This window comes from Zea mays, chromosome 1 (assembly GCF_902167145.1).
Source record: "Zea mays cultivar B73 chromosome 1, Zm-B73-REFERENCE-NAM-5.0, whole genome shotgun sequence".
NCBI lineage: Eukaryota > Viridiplantae > Streptophyta > Magnoliopsida > Poales > Poaceae > Zea > Zea mays.
The window spans coordinates 114,967,791-114,985,751 of NC_050096.1; the positions used below are offsets into that span (position 1 = coordinate 114,967,791).

The 17,961-nt window shown below is 43.6% G+C and overlaps 1 protein-coding gene across 1 annotated transcript; it reads right to left on the bottom strand.

Moving 5' to 3' along the window:
• Window positions 1-15,770: 15,770 nt before the first annotated feature.
• Window positions 15,771-17,246, bottom strand: LOC100281854 (NAD(P)H-dependent oxidoreductase). Its single transcript, NM_001154774.2, has 3 exons — window positions 16,766-17,246; window positions 16,224-16,668; window positions 15,771-16,125 (listed from the first exon to the last, which is right to left on the bottom strand). The coding sequence occupies exons 1-3, from the start codon at window positions 17,131-17,133 to the stop codon at window positions 15,862-15,864; spliced, it is 1,077 nt and encodes a 358-aa protein (NP_001148246.1). The 5' UTR covers window positions 17,134-17,246; the 3' UTR covers window positions 15,771-15,861.
• Window positions 17,247-17,961: the final 715 nt, after the last annotated feature.

Below are 17,961 nucleotides of genomic sequence, written 5' to 3' on the forward strand. Positions count from 1 at the left end.
ACATGGTTTTCGGGAAATCAATTGTGAAGAAGGGGCATGTTGAGGCCATGGAGGGCAAGTATTTTCACGATGTGTCTATAGTGAGGATCGGAGGTCAAAACATTGTTCCTCTCCTTGAGAAAAATGAAGTGGTGGTATTCCGAAGCTTCATGAAAGATGGGCTGCGGTTCCCTTTGCATAGGATGCTGGTTGAAATCTTGAAAAAGTTTGAAATCTTTCTTCATCAACTTAAACCTGAAGCTTTGATAAAAGTTGGAATTTTCATCTGGGCCATAAGGAGTCAAGGGCTGGAAACAGATGCCGATTGCTTTTGTGAAAGAAATGGCCAGGTTCATGGATGAAGCAATGGTTTTATGTGAAAAATGACCTGAGTCAGAGGGACGATGTGAAGGTTGTAATCTAGTCGCCCATTCAATCCAGCTTTGGGTTAAAGAGACCAACTGTTGTGAATACAGAAAAATCTCAAGCCTACCTAGCAGCGTTCAACGTTGTGTGCAGCTATATCGGCACTAGAGACCTGGTGCAGGAGCATATAGCTTTCAAATGCCGAAGGATGTTGGGGCCGATATGAGTCAAAATGCTAGAAAAGTAGTTTAGTTCATTTGAAGTATTCTTATCAGTACAGAAATCAATTTGGTGAGCGTGACGATGACTAGCTTGATGCCATCGAAGCAACGAGTGATGAACTGTTAGGGGCCTACACCAAAGCTGAAGAAAAAGCTATGAATTCTGCCTTTGGTGCCCGAGGAAAGAGGAGACTAAACAGGTTTTTTGATGCTATTGGTTTTATTTACCCTGATTATTACTTCCCTGCTCGGAAGAGGGGGCTAAAAATGAAAAGTGCAGTAAAAGCTTCTTCTAATGCACCGAAGCAGAAGAAACTGAAGGTGCTTACACACCAGTCAAAAACATATTATTCAGAGAGAGCAGCATAGTTGTCTGCCTTGCTGGTTGCTGAGACCGTGAGTGACTTACCTTCAAAGGTAACAATTTTTTAACTTTCACTTTATATTGTCCTACCAACACTCTTAAATCCTTTGAATTTTTGAATAGGAGCAGAAGAAATCAAGAAAGCCTTTATTGATCTATCTATTACAGAGCCAAAGATGGCAAATCTACTGAAGATGCTAGATCTACCAAAGATACAAGAACAAACAGAAACAATGCTTGTCCAAGCGGGAACTCCTAAAAAGGGGAAAAGAATGGCAAACGTGCTAGACGCTGTTCTCAGGCCCTCGAAAGTGGCGACACCTACTCCTTCAAAGGTTTCTAAAGACAAGGCTGAGGAGTTGGAAAAGGCTATTGGCGAAAGTGTTTCTCCTGATTGTGCTAAGGCTGGACCTTCAGAATCCAGACCCAAAGAACAAGAAAGCAAAAGCCTACCAGAGAAAATATCATTGCCAATACCCGAAGCGACGTCTCTTGGCGATCTTGGATACATTGTTTGCCATGCTTTAGGGAAACAATTTACGAAAGAACAAATTGATGAAGTGCAATATTATGCAAAACACTTGAAGTACCCTCGAAGCTCTATGGTTTATGGAGGAAATGACGAAGATGATTACCTATAATGCCTGCCGGACAATAAGGAGATAGACGTTTACCGAGAAATGATGGATAAGGTAGGTTATCTGAAGCTTGAACTTGGTCTATCTGCAATGCCAAAGGACCATCTTACAGATTGCCTGGCTTACAATTGCTTGAATGTTTGCATATTAATTTTTGTATTTATTATTATTAATAAAAAATTCTTTTAGACTTATAAATTTTGTAGAGTGCTTTACTGTAGTACTTATTATTTTTTTAAGGTTCTTGTTATTAGGGTCTTATTCTTAGCAAGGCTTTGAAAGCACAGAAAGATGCTGAAGACGAAAGCACCTGGATAGCCTTCGGTAATCTACGATCCGATGTCATTGACCTTCGGCACCAGACCATTGAGAAAGAAAAAAAATCTTCTTTCTTTAATTCAAAAACTGAAGAAAAGCTAGACAGATTTGGCTGCATTCTCTGAAGCAGACCAAAAAATTTTCAAGACTTGAGAAAGAGAAAGAAGCTGACGCAAAACGTATAATAGACTTAGAATATGCCTTATCCGCTCAAGTGGAGCTCCACAAATCTGAAGTGGCAAGGCTAGAGAAGAATCTTGATGAAGTTACTGAGAATTTTAATGTTGAAAAGGCGAAGCGTGAAATATCTGATGCAGAGCGGATTAGAATTCAAAAGAATATTCAAGAGCTTCGTCAAGCAAAGGAAGAATGTTTTTCTGCTGCTATGCAATGTTCTAACAAGTTAAAGAGTACTTTTGCTAAAGTTGGCGTGTTCTTAATTGAACAAAATTTTATCTGTGGTGATTCTGAAGGTGTAATTAAATGGATCGAAGGTGAAGTCGAATACTTTGATGAAATCCTTACAAAAGAGGAGATTTATGTGCCTGTGTTGGTGCCCGAGGGGCCGTGTCGATACTTGAAAAAGCTAGCTGTGAACACGCCAAGGCTGTAATTCAGCCAGAATTTTCTGTTTTAGTGAATGAAATTAAGGAACCTTCAGCTGAAGCTACTGCCCTTGGCGGGAAATTTTACTCTGGAGTGTGGATGAACAGCGGAAGGGAGATAGCAGATGAAGCTAACAGACAAAATGAAGAAGAGACCCATCGAGCTTCAGAGGAAGCAAGGAGAGCTGAAGAAGCTGCAGAGCGAGAAAGGCGTATAGGTAAGTTTGTGTTGTGCTCTGGCTTCGTAAATGTTCAAGCTTCGTATTTAACAAAACTACATTTTTATGTAGCGGAACTTTCTCTCCCTGGAACTGTATGATCCTAAAGCTGATCCAGCTCTAAGGGGAATCCTTGATGAATTCAAGGTGGTAAACGCAGCAATAGACGAAGCTGTTGATAAACTACTAAATGAAGCTGCGGGGAGAGTTTTGAAGGAAGATGATTAAATTGTGTGTATAATACATGTAAAAACATTGTAAAGTCTATGTGTTGCTTTCTTGTAAAAACAATTGTGTTTCGTGTGTAATTACATTGTATACTATATTTCTTTGTGTAGCGTGAAATTAACATACGTACCGTTTTTTAGACGAAGGCGAAAAAACACCTTCTCTTCTTTTCATGCTTCATAAAGAAAATCCCTTTTTTGCCGAAGGTATTGTAAATTCATAAAGAATATTGTTGCCGAAGTAAAAGAATTGCCCCTTCTTTGTCTTGCTTGAGGATAACAGCTGTTGAAGATATAGTATTTTTCCCTTTGTCCTGCTTTAGTCCATAATTTCTCAGCAAACATGTATTTAGCTTTACAGCTCAGCCGCATTTGTGGATGAAGGAGCAATTTCCCTTCTTCTCTCTTTATGGATGATGCGAAATGATGCATGATGTTATGATGCAAAATAATGTGATGATATGATGCAAAAGATGTTTTGAGTAAAAATGATGATAGAAAACATATCATAATAAGACTCTGCATCCCCTTAGGAACGACTTTGGAGTCTCTTCACCTTTACTAGGTGCCATTTTAGCTCTACATCCCCTTAGGAACAACTTTGGAGCTTAGCTCTGGATCGCCTTAGGAATGACTTTGGAGCTTCTTCACCTTTACAAGGTGGTATTTTAGCTCTGCATCCCCGTAGGAACGACTTTGGAGCTTCTTCACCTTTACTAGGTGGTTTAGCTCTGCATCCCCGTAGGAACGACTTTGGAGCTTCTTGTAACACCTAGGTGTTACCTAGGGTTTCTTCTCAGTCCAAGCATCAAGGCCATTATCTCATGTGGTTCAAATTGAGCAAAAGACACCAAAAACTTAGGAGCAAAAACTCAACTAAGTCTTTTTATCTGAAGAATCATGCCTTAATCATATCATGCACTCAAGGTGGGGAAAATGTCCAAACCCTAGAATAACCTTAATTAGGTCATTTAAGTGAAAAGGGGGAAATTGGTAAAAAGACCATGAAAAACTTGGAATCATGGCTTAGGCCAATTATAAAAGTTGAAATACACTAATTAAGCTACAATAACCACTAGAAAAGTTTGGCCAAAATAAGTGCTTAAAATCCCCAAAAAGGCCATGCAAGTGGAAGCTCTCTAGGGAAATATGAAAATTCCGATTTGTGAATTTCAGCCCTCACCTAGAACTCGAGCGCGTTCACCTTAATCCCTAACTCAAAACCTTAAGCCCTCATTGACAAAGTTGTGCTAAATTAACCCCTCTGCAATGTGTGTGAAGATGGCATCGAGATTTGTGCCCTAGACATGTCAAGTCAAGGGTTTTAGCTTGGATTCACGCAGTGAGACAAACCCGATTTGATCACCCCATATCTTTGGCTCCAGTCAACAAAATCTATAAGCCGCCACACATAAACGATAAAGGAAGTTCCGGAGAAGAGATCTCTCAAAGGGATCATGGCCATAATCGCGAAGATTTGGAGCCAATGAGCACTTGAACATGACCACTCTCTACGCTGCCTCGTGCTCGACGCCGTGCCCAGGCACCAGAGCGCGCACTGGTGTTCCCCCGCGCTCGCCCCGAGCGCGTGTCAGAGCAGCCCTCGGCTGAGCTCGCCCGTGCCCTTAAAGACCACCCCCGGGCGCGCCACACTTCGCTCCACGCCTGCTCCCACTGTCCTGACCCCGTCCTTAGCTCCGGCGAGCTCTGCGCCGCCAGCCAAGCCACCCGAGCACTCGGCCATCGTGGCCAAGCCACTCCATCCCATCCCCTCCCGATCTCGTGCCTCGGCTAGCTTCGCCAGAGACTCATGAAGCTCCCCAAGCCCTCAGAATCGGTAGAGCTTCACCGGAGACCCCGAATCCCCCTCGTCGGACTTCTTCCGTTCACCGACGAATGTGGACCAGGTAAGTCCTTGCACCATTTTCCAATTCTTTCCGTGTACCACCTCTATGTAACCTGGTCAAGCCTTTCAAGCCAACCAATTGGACTATCTCATCGTGGTTAGGCCGGAGGCCTCGCCGCCGACGAACTCCCTCGCCTGCGCGCGTGGACCGGCCGACTCCGACCACCCCCAACGTCGACCCGCACATCGATGTGACTGCCGCGACCTCCCCTACATCCTCGACCACCTTTCCAGAGCAATCTCGCCGCCGTTAAGCCCCTGCGCCCTTTCCTCCACCGCGGGTACTATTTTAATAGAGGAAGGACCTCGGGTTAGGTTTAGTGAAACCCAGGGGGTTTTCTGATTTGTCAGAGACACATTTGAATAGTGACCCGAGGACTAGTTTGTAAGGAAAATAGGAAGTATATGCCAGGGACCCCGATGCAAAGTTATTTTCCCTTTAACCATTTCTTTGTAAAATGAGCAGAGAACTTAGAAAATCCATAACTTGAGTATTATTCAAACAAAATTTGTCAAACTAATTTTGCTGGATTCCAAATATTATGAACCATGAGACAAAAATACTAAACCCCATGGTTTTTGTACTAATTTTTAGAGTTTTGAATTAAATAAGAAAACTGCCCAAACCTTATAAATATAGAGAAAAATAGAAATACTTCTGTGATAGGCTTAAGAAAATTTGTGGAGGTACATACCCAACATATGCACTATTTAAAAATACTAAGCACGACAGTATACAAAAGTAACTCAAGATTGTATATTCAAAACCCATATCTATCCAAAACTTAGAAAAATAAGAAAGGCAGTGGAAAATAATAAATAGAGGAGGAACATATTTTTCCTAGTATACTTAAGTGGTAAAGAACATAGGAAAAATACAGAGAACCCTAGTCCAGACCTAGTCCAAGGTTAAATATTTATTAGGCACTAAGAAATCAAGGAAAAACCATGATTAAAAATACAAGGACCACTGTGAAAAGGCTAAAGAAAATTCAGTAGACTCCTAACTGCTAGAACACCACTACAAAAATAATAGACACCCCAACCCCTCACAATAAGTGAGTTAAACAATTAAAACATGGATTTGGCCCATGTTCTAATTAAATCATGAAGAAGCCTAAAATTGTGCAACAGTAGGCAAATAAATTTTTGTCCAACTATTGATAAAGTATACCACCAGAGAAAAATATGAAACCTATTTAAAAAGGTAAGGTAAAACACATTACCCCCTACCCCATGAAAAATACCAAATGATCCAAGAATTTCTACCACCCTCTCCCCTAAGCAAAAAGTTGCCAAATTTCAAAATGATTGCTCTTGCACAAAGAATAAGATAAAAAAATTGTAAATTTGTTGTTTGACATTTTTCGAGTATAGTGATAGTAGAAAGCACCCCTATGGCCAAGTACTTTAGAAAATCGCAGGAAAATCACCAATAGATATTAGTGGCTAAAACTTGGTACAAAGTCATATTATTACACCTAAATGCCAGAAAAAATAAGCTTAAGGGCTTAATTCACTGTTAGAAGAGAGTTGTAGTTCAAAGCACCCCCTCTGCCCTACAACTTGATAATTTTGTACAGAGTAAACCCTTAACTTTTTAAGCCCCAATTTTTGAGACAGAGAGTTATACACCAGTGAGAAGCTACTGTAATTTTTACAGGATTTTTGGGAATTTATAAAGCCATGTTGTAGTTCAAACCCACCTTAAAAGCATAAGAGAAAAAGAGAAGAAGGAATTAGTAAGGATAATGAGTCTTACCCCCAATGAATTCAGCAAGAATCATAATAAACACTCACTAAGACACTAAAAGAAAATCAGTAGGACACTAAAATATTCTGACCATTTAACTTAACCAAACTTGATCCTAAATTGGCTAAGTATACCACTAGAATTCTCGTAGTAAGATTTAACCTTACTTATCATAATTAATCATTTCTATTACTACCACATCGCATATCATGGCATACATATATCTCACTCATTGCATTCATTAGACTACAACCTCGCTGACGGAGAGTACGTGCTCATTCCCGAGCAAGGAGCTGTCCACGAGGAAGACCAGGAGCCAGCTCCCAAGCCTGCCACAAAGGATCTCCCCGCAGCCCCAGCATTTTAAGGCAAGCCCCGGTTTTATGCATAACCGTTTATATATGCTACTTTACTACACTTATTGTTTGTAGGCTTGTAATGTGCACTTAAGTGTAGGAGTTGCTTGAAACCCTTAGTTGCATAAACTCAGGATTCCTTTTTGAGATGGATACTAGTATGACAGGTCGAGTAGCTGCTTTGCTAATCAGGATCTCGGTAGAAGTCGAGTGATTTTTCTAGCACTTGCGCGAGGTCAGAAATTGATTGTATTCATGTTGATAACGGGATCTATGATGGTCTATGGACTTGGATCCAGGGTGGATGCCTTGTCTATGAGACGGAAAAGGAATTAAGGATTAATGTGTGGATACCTAAGTCAAGCGTTTGAATGTACTAAACACATATAGGGGAATATGGTAACCGATAAGCCTAGTACCTGATTGAACCTGCCCGCAAACTTTACCCCTCACTGGACCTGAGACGAGTTCTCCCATGCTAGCTATGGTGGGTACAAGTGCGGTCGTTGCACGGCGGCAGAGGGGGACAGTTGGAGCATTGTACGCCAAGGCCGTGAGCTCTGTTCTGTTGCTAGGGAATCGATGGGGACGGTTGACTGTGTGGGGACGGAGTGCCCTCCATGTCATGTGTTTAGGTTTACTTTGCAAGGTTTAAAACTCGATTCAAATCGTCTGCTTCTCGCAGCTAATGAGACTGCTTGACCCCTTGTACGGCATTGAGTAAGAAGTGAAATGAGGTTTTACATGAAATAACAGGTTGGTTGTATTAAATGTTTGTTACCATGTATGCTTAGAAAGGAGCCAACCTAGCTAAATTAAAATGTGCTAGAACTAGAAAAGCTAAAACTGTTTTTAGACTTAGCTAGTGCTTTTGGCAAACCAAACCCCTCAGCCAAACAGCTGCATGGTCTAGAGGTACAGGAGTAGATTCCTCACACCGGGTAAGTCTAGCTGAGTATTAGTATACTCAGCCTTGCTTGTGCCACAATTTTTGCAGGTACGCTACAGGACATGGTTGATGGTGTGACTTGGCCTTCCACCCTGCCACCGGATTGGACGGTCGAGTGGGATGCTGTTCCAGCAGGAGAGTAGTGGGCTAGGCCTTGCCCTTTTTCTCAGCATTCGACGTTATCGACTATCCGCTGCATTTTAATTTATGAACTTGTTTCAGTTTACTTAAAAACTCCGATTTATTTAATAACTCCAGTATTGTAATATTGTGGTTTCCCGTTTTATTGTACTTCCTCTTTGACTCACCTTTGAGTGAGCTAGTGGTATTTGATCTCGGGGAATTGGCTTTATCAGACTAGATCTGATTTAAGTGTGTTGCTGCCTCTAAGGTGTGACTTGGGCACTTAAGCTGGAATAATTCGTGCGGTTCTGCCACAGCTGGTATCGGAGCAAATACCACCACAGAGAAATCAATAAGTCGTGAATACCAACTTTTCAAAAATAAAAAGTTGCTTAGAAACCAGTATTGGAATCGTCAGGACTAGAACGCTAGACTTAGGATGAAAGGCCTTACAAATAGAGGGAAAAGTAGGTGGCTAATTAAGTAGGCCATATGGGCCAGTTGTAAAATCTCAAGGATGCCCTAAAAGCACCCTTCTGATCGGTGAGGAGACGTTCTTTTCGGCATGCATGCATTATAAAACATGAAAGGATTAGAAGTTACCCTTTTAATCTAAGTACGGATATAGCAAATAGGGATGATAATATAACGTAAGGAATAAAAAATTTTAATCTAACATTTTAACAACCCGGGCTCACGTATTTTTCTTTCTTCTACCGTAATCTTTACATCTGATCCTCTTCCACAGATGACTTCACCCACCCCCGCAATGGAGGAGATACTCGTTTCAGTTCCAATTTCCTTTCCCACGAGGGTTTTCCTTCCATATTGCGGGAGGTGCTCAACTCCACTGGTTACCCTACGCCCCCTTTGTACATAGTGCAGCTGTACGAGGAGCATCGGGTGCCGCGTTGCCGAGTCTGGCTGACTCTGGAAGCTCACCCCCTTCAGCCGGGTTGGCGTTCCCTTGACTCCAAGACTATTGGATCCAGGGCGGACGACACCACCGAGGCGGCAACTATGAAGACTCTGACAACTTTCTGTGGCTACCACCCACTAGAGATGGTGATGCACCCACTGGGACTCTTCCCCGCTGAGAAGAGGGATGACCCCATGTGGTGCAACCGTGTGAGCCATGTGAAGGACGTGTGGGCTATGTATCCCGACCTAGTTGGGAGGATCACTGTTCAGTGTATGAGCGCACTGTACCGCCTACAGGCCCTGCAGAGCGACGTTATGGCACACCTTGCTAACCTTGCTCAGACCACTAAGCTCACCCTCGACAGCTGAGAGGACTTCGTGGTCGACTTGTCGTCAGAGTTGGTGGAGAAGGACCTACAGGTGGAACAGTTGAGCCAGCGCATTGCCACCCTGGAGCAGCAGGTGGAGATCTGGGACAACACCATAGATGTCTTGGAAAACCAACTCCACGATGTGCAGGAGGAGCTTGAGGAAGCTAATGACCACCTGGACATGCACCACCTGGAGATGGAGGCAAACGAGGCTGAAAGCAAGGGAGAGGAGGCTCCCGAGGAGTTAGGACCAGCCCCTGTACTAATGCGACTCCCTCCGAGATGCCCCCGTCGCCCATATCCAGTGTCGCTTCTACTACTCAGGGTTGATGGGTTAACTTGACACGTTAGGAGGATAGAAACCCGCGCGAGCTTAGTTGGCATCAGATTTTGGACTAGGCTTACGTGCACTGTCCCCTAAATTGATGTAACCCAGGAAAACTTTTGTGAGTGATGGAGTGAATGCAATCATGTTATCTTCATTCAAGTTGATGTTATGTTATGACATTTTCTTTCCTTATGATATAACGCATATTGTTCGGAATCGTGAATTGAGATAACAATGGCAACAGTCTCTGTTTTCATATGGCAACTAGGCAGTGTCGCGGGCAGAACGAGCAAGTTCCCCCGCCACCTCCTCCAGCTCCCACGGTGCAGGAGCTGATGGCTCACCAGAATGAGATTTTGCGACAGCTTTTGCAGCGCCAGCCCCACCCTCAGCAGTATGGTGGAGGCCAGCCGCAGTGACCTCTGGCCGCAACAACCTATCAGGAGTTCCTGAGCATGCAGTCGCCCTTGTTCACCATGGTCGAGGACCCGCTTGACGCCGATGTGTGGCTACAAGTCATGGAGTCCAAGTTCCCCCTCCTCACGGGAGCTTGCCCGGATGACACCAAGGCTCGTTTCACCGCACAGCAGCTTCGCGTACCTGCTCAGACATGGTGGGAAAATTTCCGCGCCATGCTACCTGCTGATCATGAAGTGTCATTGGAGAAGTTCAAGACTGCTTTCAGGGAACATCACATTCCAGCAGGGATCCTGGATCGCAAGCTGAATGAGTTCCTGACACTAACTCAAGGAACCCGCACGGTGCTGCAGTATGCCTAGGCCTTCCATGACCTGTGCCAATATGCAGGCTATCATGCAGATTCTGATGAGAAGAAGACATATCGTTTCTGCAGAGGTCTCAACACCAAGTTGCGTGAGCACCTCAATACTGTTTGGGCTGCTAGCTTCAATGAGTTGGTCAACCTGGCCATATCACAGGAGAAGACTGTATTGTAGCTCACCGGGCAGAAAAGAAGAGGAAGGCACCAATGTTAGGACCCTCTGCTCCACCCCCGAGGTTCAGGATTGTGTCCAACAATCAGAGCAAAGGATTTCAATAGCAGGCAGGAAGATGGGTTATCAGGCCACCTCAGCAGCAGCAAGCACCCAACCGCTTTCCAGCTCCCGCCCCGAGGAACAATCAACCTCAGCAGCAGCAACAATAGCAGTTCCGCCAGGGAAATGGGAACAAATGCTTCACTTGTGGCAATGTGGGCCATTATGCCAAGAATTGCCCAAGGAATCAGCCGAGGCAGATGCTAGCACCAAATCAAGACAGAGGAAGAAAGCCGAAGGTGCAAGTCAGACAAGGGAAGCTCAATTTCACTACTCTAGAGGAGCTACCTGAAGGAGCACCCGTCATGACTGGTATCTTTTCAGTTTTTAATCAACCTGCATTAATTCTGTTTGATTTTGGTGCATCTCATAACTTCATTAGCCAGAAGTTCAGCGTTAAATGCCAACTGCCTTTCTATCATACCCAAGGGTCTTTTATGATAGCAACGCCTAGGGGCAAAATTGCAACAAACCAATTAAATCGATGTGTGCCTATTTAGCTGGGAAGCAACATTGTCAAAACCACCCTCCTCATTTTGGGGATGGATAATTTTGGATATTATTGGGAGTGAGCAGAGAAGGAAAGAGAGCTCGGCGCGACGCGTGGCCAGGTTGAACGGCGAGCGGCGCTGCTCGAAAACGACGAAGGGGCCGACGGGCTGAGCAGGAATAGGGAAGGCACAAGCAAAGAGGGAAAGATGGTGAGCTCATGTATCGCCAATTTTATAGCTACGGAAGAGAGAGGCCTAGGGGTGCCAGATAGGAATAAACGGCGCCAACCATTAATGGTGGATGGAGAAACGGCTAGCACTAATAGAGGGGGAGGTGAACAGGCTGGGTAGTGCGCCATGACGGCAGGTGAGTGGGCACGTGAGCGTGGGAGGGGTCGCGAAATGTAATGCGCGATACGCAGCATATAGAAGCAGTGCGCGTGCGTTACAAAGCAGGCCACAGTAGGTAGGGATGAAAACGGGTCGAGTATACCCGTCGGGTACCGGATACTGATAGTATAAATATCCGTTTTTTCGGATACAGATTCGGGTATTTTTATATTTGGAACGGATATGGGTAATATCCGAATACTGTAGTTTCGGATTTGAGTCCGATACGGAGCGAGAACTACCCGGTAAATACCCGAACATTCGGGTCGGATACAGGTACCCGGAATTCGGGTACCCGTTTTTCTTTTTCTGCATAATATAGTTATAAAATTACAACTTTTACATATGAAATCTCGAATGAAGATAAAGATTATATGAAAATTATAGTGCTCGAAGAGATCTATAACTTTATAGTACATCAATTTTTTGTTTAAACAAATCTTTAGGCCAAAATCATTAAAAATGTCCAAATTTTATCAAATTAATAGACTTTATCATTTTTACGTGGGGACTTAAGGTTATCTCCATGTGGGAACTTAAGGTTATCTTTTTATAGACTATTTATTAGTATTGGTAACTTATTTGTAATTTTCGGTCGCCGCTACAATATTTTATGGATTTAATTGTATTTTGATGATTTTCTACGACAAAACATTAATAATACATAAATAGCCTCAAAAAATCGTGAAATTTTACGAAGGCACAACGTATGTCCATATATAACTATAAAAAATGTTTGAATCATAAGATCTATAAGATGTTCGCGTTTTTTCCATTTCACTTTCACTTATTTGTATGAGTTACATATGAAATCAGTGTAAGTATCCAAGTTTCAACATAATCAGTACTTTACTTTAACATTTTCATATGAGGACTTGAGTTATCTTGGTATAAAATGTTTATTAGTTTTTTAAAATTTATTTGAAATTTTTGAGTGAAATTAGATTATTTTATGAATTTTTAATATTGTGGTGTTGGTTCTACAATGTCCTTGTGATTTTTAACTTTGAACTGCATGATGTCAATTTAATCGGTTACTTTCCTACATTTGTTTTTATCATATACATGATTATGTATTACTTAATTTATGTGTTTGTTGGATGGTTTGGACAATTAATATCATCGATACGAACTATGCGACAACTGTCTGTTACCTACCCGAGTAGTATCTTTTATCCGTTTCTTACTCGCCCCGATTATTACCCGGTCCCGTCCAGTATCCACCTCTAATCTTAACTACCCGTATCCGGTCTCGTATTGGAGTGAAATACATTAGGGTAGAATACGGGATAACCCTGTATCTGATTGTATCCGTCCCATTTTCATCCATAACGGTAGAAACGGACAGGCCATTAATGGCAGGAAGAACCGTCCTAGAGAAACAGCAGCGGGCGAGCGTAGCGTGCACCGGCTCGGCGGCGCGGGCATGGGCTGGTGCATGGCGGTGGCGAGGGGCACAGAGCTGTCAGCGCTATACCTATACATGTGGGCCGGCCTGGCCCGGCACGGCACAGGCCCACAAAAGCACGGCCCACAAAGGCACGATCCACAAATGCACATATCTAATTATGGGTCGTGCCGTGCCAGCACGTGTGCCCAGTCATCGGCCCACGGCACGGCCCACAATTAGTTATATGTGCCAGGCCGGCCCAAATAGCCCAAAATGCCTTAATGTGTGAGACCAGCTCATATACATACAACAGCAATACATAAACAAAAAGTATATAATATATATATATATATGGCCAAAATAAAACTAAGATGTTTTGTGGATGTATATTAAAAACCTTTGGTCAGAAAGAAAAAAATATTACCACTAGCTCAGAAATAATATTCGGTTCTCTGTTCAGTGTTTAATTGAGTATTATACAACCATATACATATACAATAATCATCATAAATATTCACTACCCCCATCTAGGTATTGGTTCTCGAAGGTCTATTGAAGCTCTAGATTCTCCAAGTTGTGCTGATCATGTGGGCTTAGACGGACCTTAGTTAAATACTGAGTCTATATTTAGTGGGCCTCGATGTGACTTAGTTAAATGGGCCGCGCCAGGCCAGCCCATGGGCTTGACTTGAGGCCCAGACACGGTCCACATATTGAGTCGTGCGGGCCCAGGTCCACAATTAAGTTGGGCCGTACCAGATTTGGACCGTACCAAAAATTTTATGCTTTAAGCTAGCCTATTAGGCACAGCACAGATGTACAGCTATAGTCAACGCAGGAGACGCTGTGCATCGGGAGGCGGTACTTGAAACGACGGCGGTCCACATGTGAGTGAAAGAGGAGTAAGAATGACGAGTGGGCCCAAGGAACGAGGGGAGGGGATTGAGCGCTCTCATATGGGTTGATCGGATGGCGAGAGAAAATTTGTTTTTTTCAATCTATTCTCTCTATTTTACTTAAAATAAGTATAAAAATATATACTTAAATATTCCAAAAATTATAATAAATCCAAAAAATAATGTTAACATAAATAAAAAATACCCACTTTGTAAAATAAATAATTTTAGGGAATATTCCAATAATTAAATTTTGCAATTACTTATAAACAATATTATTAACATACCAAAATGCAAATTTTCCAATATTATTATTTTAAAAATTCATTAATATTTTATAAAATGATGTTTTACTCACAAGATTAAATCCAAAAATTGGATTCAAAATTCAAACCAAACAAAACATATGTTTCATTATGAATGCATCAAAGACATAATAAATTTTACTTATTAAAAAATTCTTTAGTTTGTTTCTATCACCGATTTCATTATTTAAAAACATAAATATTTCTTCTTTCTATTAGAAACTACTAAATAAACTACTTTGTTTTTAGGTGATGGATTTAGGATATTACATGGAAAGAACACAAAGTCCAAGAACCATGACTTAGACTAGTTGGATTATCAATATATATGTTTGTCAAAATCATAGCAATAATCTCAAAGGCAGTCAAAAGGATTTGGAGAAGAATTAGACAAAGTAAGAGAAATTGGGATGCTGTCAGGCACACCGGACGGGTCTGGTGGCACTATGGACCATCCGTGCAGTGGACTTGGACTCAGTCAAAAATAGGCTGGCGCTCCGGTGGCGCACTGGACCGTTCGGTGGCTATCTGGACTGTCTACACAGAGAGCATGTCAAATGACATTTTCGAGCTGGCGCACTGGTGGCACATCGGACTGTCTAACAAGATCCCTACGCTCGGCTAACTGAATAGAACAGTAACCTGCAATGACACTATTCACGATCCGGTGGCACACTGGACCGGCAATGTTCAGGGTCTAGTGCACCATTGCGCAAACAACTTTTTGCCTACTCACTCTAATGGCTCTTTTGGTGGTTGGGGGCTAACCAACACATGCATTAAAGACACAAATCTCACTCCAACCTACTACACATTAAGTGCAACCACTCCAAGCATTCAAAGTCAATCCCGCGCCGCATTTGATCGATTTATGTTTGAGAGCCATAGCGGCTTGCGCAATTGAGAGTTGTGAGTCAACTCTTAGCAAGAATAACTACTCTTCCGCACTAAGATTTTATTTATACTCGTTCTAACGCTAACCCTGAATGAAGTTTTTGTGTCCAAGTTTTTATAAATTTCAGGTTTCGCCTATTATTCACCCCTTCTAGACGACTTTCAGTAAGACAAGTCTATTAAGCCTAATTGGTCCATGATTTGCTCATGTGATGCTACAATAACATTTGGTAATCATAAATTAATTAGGCTTAATAAATTTATCTCGTCATTTAGTTTTATCAGTGTAATTAGTTTTACAATTAGGCTATATTTTATACTCGTAATTGGCATTCAAACATCCAATATGATACATACTAAACTTTAGTCAGTGGAACCAAACAACCCCAAAAATAAAATAGTAATTATTTTGGTAAGTAACATGGCCAATGATTCATGAAATGTTTTGTTGTTGTTCAACGTGAGAAGGTTTAAAATCCATATATGTATAAGTCAATTATTGCTGGTACTTGATTATTTATAGCTAAATTATTGTTTAAAAATGACCCGAAACCCGACGTATTATGGTACGGGTTTAAAATTGCACCTGCAGATACGATCACATGCAGATTTAGATAGACTTCACAGTTGCGATTAATTATCGACGGATTTTTATGTTTGAAGATAAGTAATGTTTTCTCTCGTGTCGCTGACATTCTATACAGTGTCACAAATATTTTATTCTAACCATTTGAATCTTGACAAAGAGAGATACTCCAGGCCTTCTTCGTGACAAAGGAGATCACAAAGCTGTATGATCAGTCGTCGGAGACGAGCGGCGTTTGGTTAGATTGGCCGGCTGTGATCTCACCGTCCCATAACTCTTGTGCTGTTTTGTACGGCCCAGATTCATGGATCAAGAAATCGTAGTTGCCCCTGGACTCAGGGAGCTCGCTAATCTTGCGGTGGTCATCGTCGGTGAGCTCCCAGTCGAAGATGTGGAGGTTCTCTCGCATCCTGCTCTGGTTAAAGCTCTTGACGATCACGCAGTCACCCTGCTCGTAAACCCACCTAATGCACACCTGCATCTCAGCGTGATGATTCTTGTGCAGCGCAGGGTCATACATATACATATCTACTAGCAGTATATTTCAGTCTTGAATTATTACAGTTTGGTTACCTGGGCGACGGTTTTGCCGCGAGCGTGGGCGATTTGTTTGAGGACAGGGGAGTCCATGACGGAGTTGTTGGCCCACGCTGTGCCGCTCGCACCCATCGCAGAGTAGCCGCAGAGCTGGATACCATTGGCCCTGCAGAAATTCCTGACCTTCTCCTGCCGGCAGTACGGGTTCACCTCCACCTGGTTGACAGCCGGAGGGATCTTGGCGACGGAGAGCAGGTGCTCTAGCTTCTTGCAGCTGAAGTTGCTGACGCCGATGGCCCTGGCCAGCCCTCGCCTGTGGCACTCCTCCATCTCCTCCCACACGCCCTCCATGTCCATGGCCACCAGGTCTTTCTTCACCACCACCGCGGGGCCTGCTCCTTCAGCCTCGTCGTCGGCCGGCGCCCGCATGCTCACCGGGTGGTGAATCAGGAACAGGTCCACGTACGACATCTGCAGATTCCTGACAAGAGAATTGTTGTTGGATCGGTAGAGATAGACAACGTAATTAACGTAGATAGTAGCTAGTGGGTATGCATGCGCATGCATGGGCTACGTACTGCAGTGTCCTGTGGAGAGCCGGTAGGACGCGGCCGGGGTGCGCGTCGGTGATCCAGAGCTTGGACGTGACGTAGAGATCGTCACGGGAGGCGACAGTCCCGGCGCGCACGGCCTCAACGACCGCGTCCCCGAGCGAGGCCTCCGTGTTGTAGACTGCGGCGGTGTCAAAGTGGCGGTACCCAGCGTCCAGGGCGCGGAGGATCGCCTCCGTCACGCCGGCGCGGCCCTCCGCTTGGCCCAGCGTCGCCGTTGCCGTGCCGAAGCCCACCCGCGGCATCGGCTTCCCCAAGCTCAGCGCCACCGCTGGCACCACAAAAGTCGTCGTCGCAGCATTATTCCCCCTTTGGTCGGCACCGCCGGCAGCCATGACGGTTTCCTACAGGCTGTCGTTTGCACGGTGGTGTTCTAGACTGTGTTCTGTGACGAGCTCCTTGTGGATTGCACACCTGCTAAAATCTATGTGGTTGGATTGCAGTGGTTAATTTTGAACGCACTACGTGTCGTATATATATTAAATATATGGTATATACGTGCATTATATTGTACAATACAATAATACATGGTCGGCCCGCCGGCTGGCCGGGACCCCAATCCTAATGTACGTTTCTGGTTGGTATTATTCTTCCATTTGGCATTACAGTACGTGTGGTGGTTTTGTATTTCATATCGTATCTTGATCGGAAACTAATATCACCGTTTCCGTGTTTTCGGCAACGAGGCATATGTGTCCAAGGGAAGGACGACAAAGCGGCAGGCGGCGAGACCTAGACGTCGACCTCATGGGTCATGACAGGCTCATGAACATGACGGAGACTAATAGAGTGCAACCAACATCTTTTTATTTTCCAAGAACAGGTGATGCTGTCGACAAGATATGTAATTACCTCATGCCGCTTGCTGCGCGCGTCAGCCTCATGGACTACAGAGCAACGGGCGGAGGTGGACGTGTACGTTGGGACTTGGGACAGACGGCGGACACCAGTGTGAGCTTAATGTGTCGTGACACACGGCTTACCATTCCTACTAGTATGTGACTGTACGTTGCCATAAGGTGGTAGAGCGTGGGAAGCGGTGTCTAAGCTACAAATATAATTAGTATTTATTTCTAAACATTAAGATACGTGTGTGTTGGAACTCACTGACACGTGGCCAAGTCGATCTAAGCAATGGGAAACGGGAACACTTTGATGCTTAG

What these genes read in the sequence shown, in the direction of transcription:
- LOC100281854 (NM_001154774.2), bottom strand. Translation starts at nt 17,133, where the DNA reads ATGGCTGCCGGCGGTGCCGACCAAAGGGGGAATAATGCTGCGACGACG. An exon ending in GCTCTCCACAGGACACTGCA is followed by an intron (nt 16,669 to 16,765) that starts GTACGTAGCCCA and finishes TTCTCTTGTCAG; the next exon opens with GAATCTGCAGATGTCGTACG. An exon ending in GCGGCAAAACCGTCGCCCAG is followed by an intron (nt 16,126 to 16,223) that starts GTAACCAAACTG and finishes GCTGAGATGCAG; the next exon opens with GTGTGCATTAGGTGGGTTTA.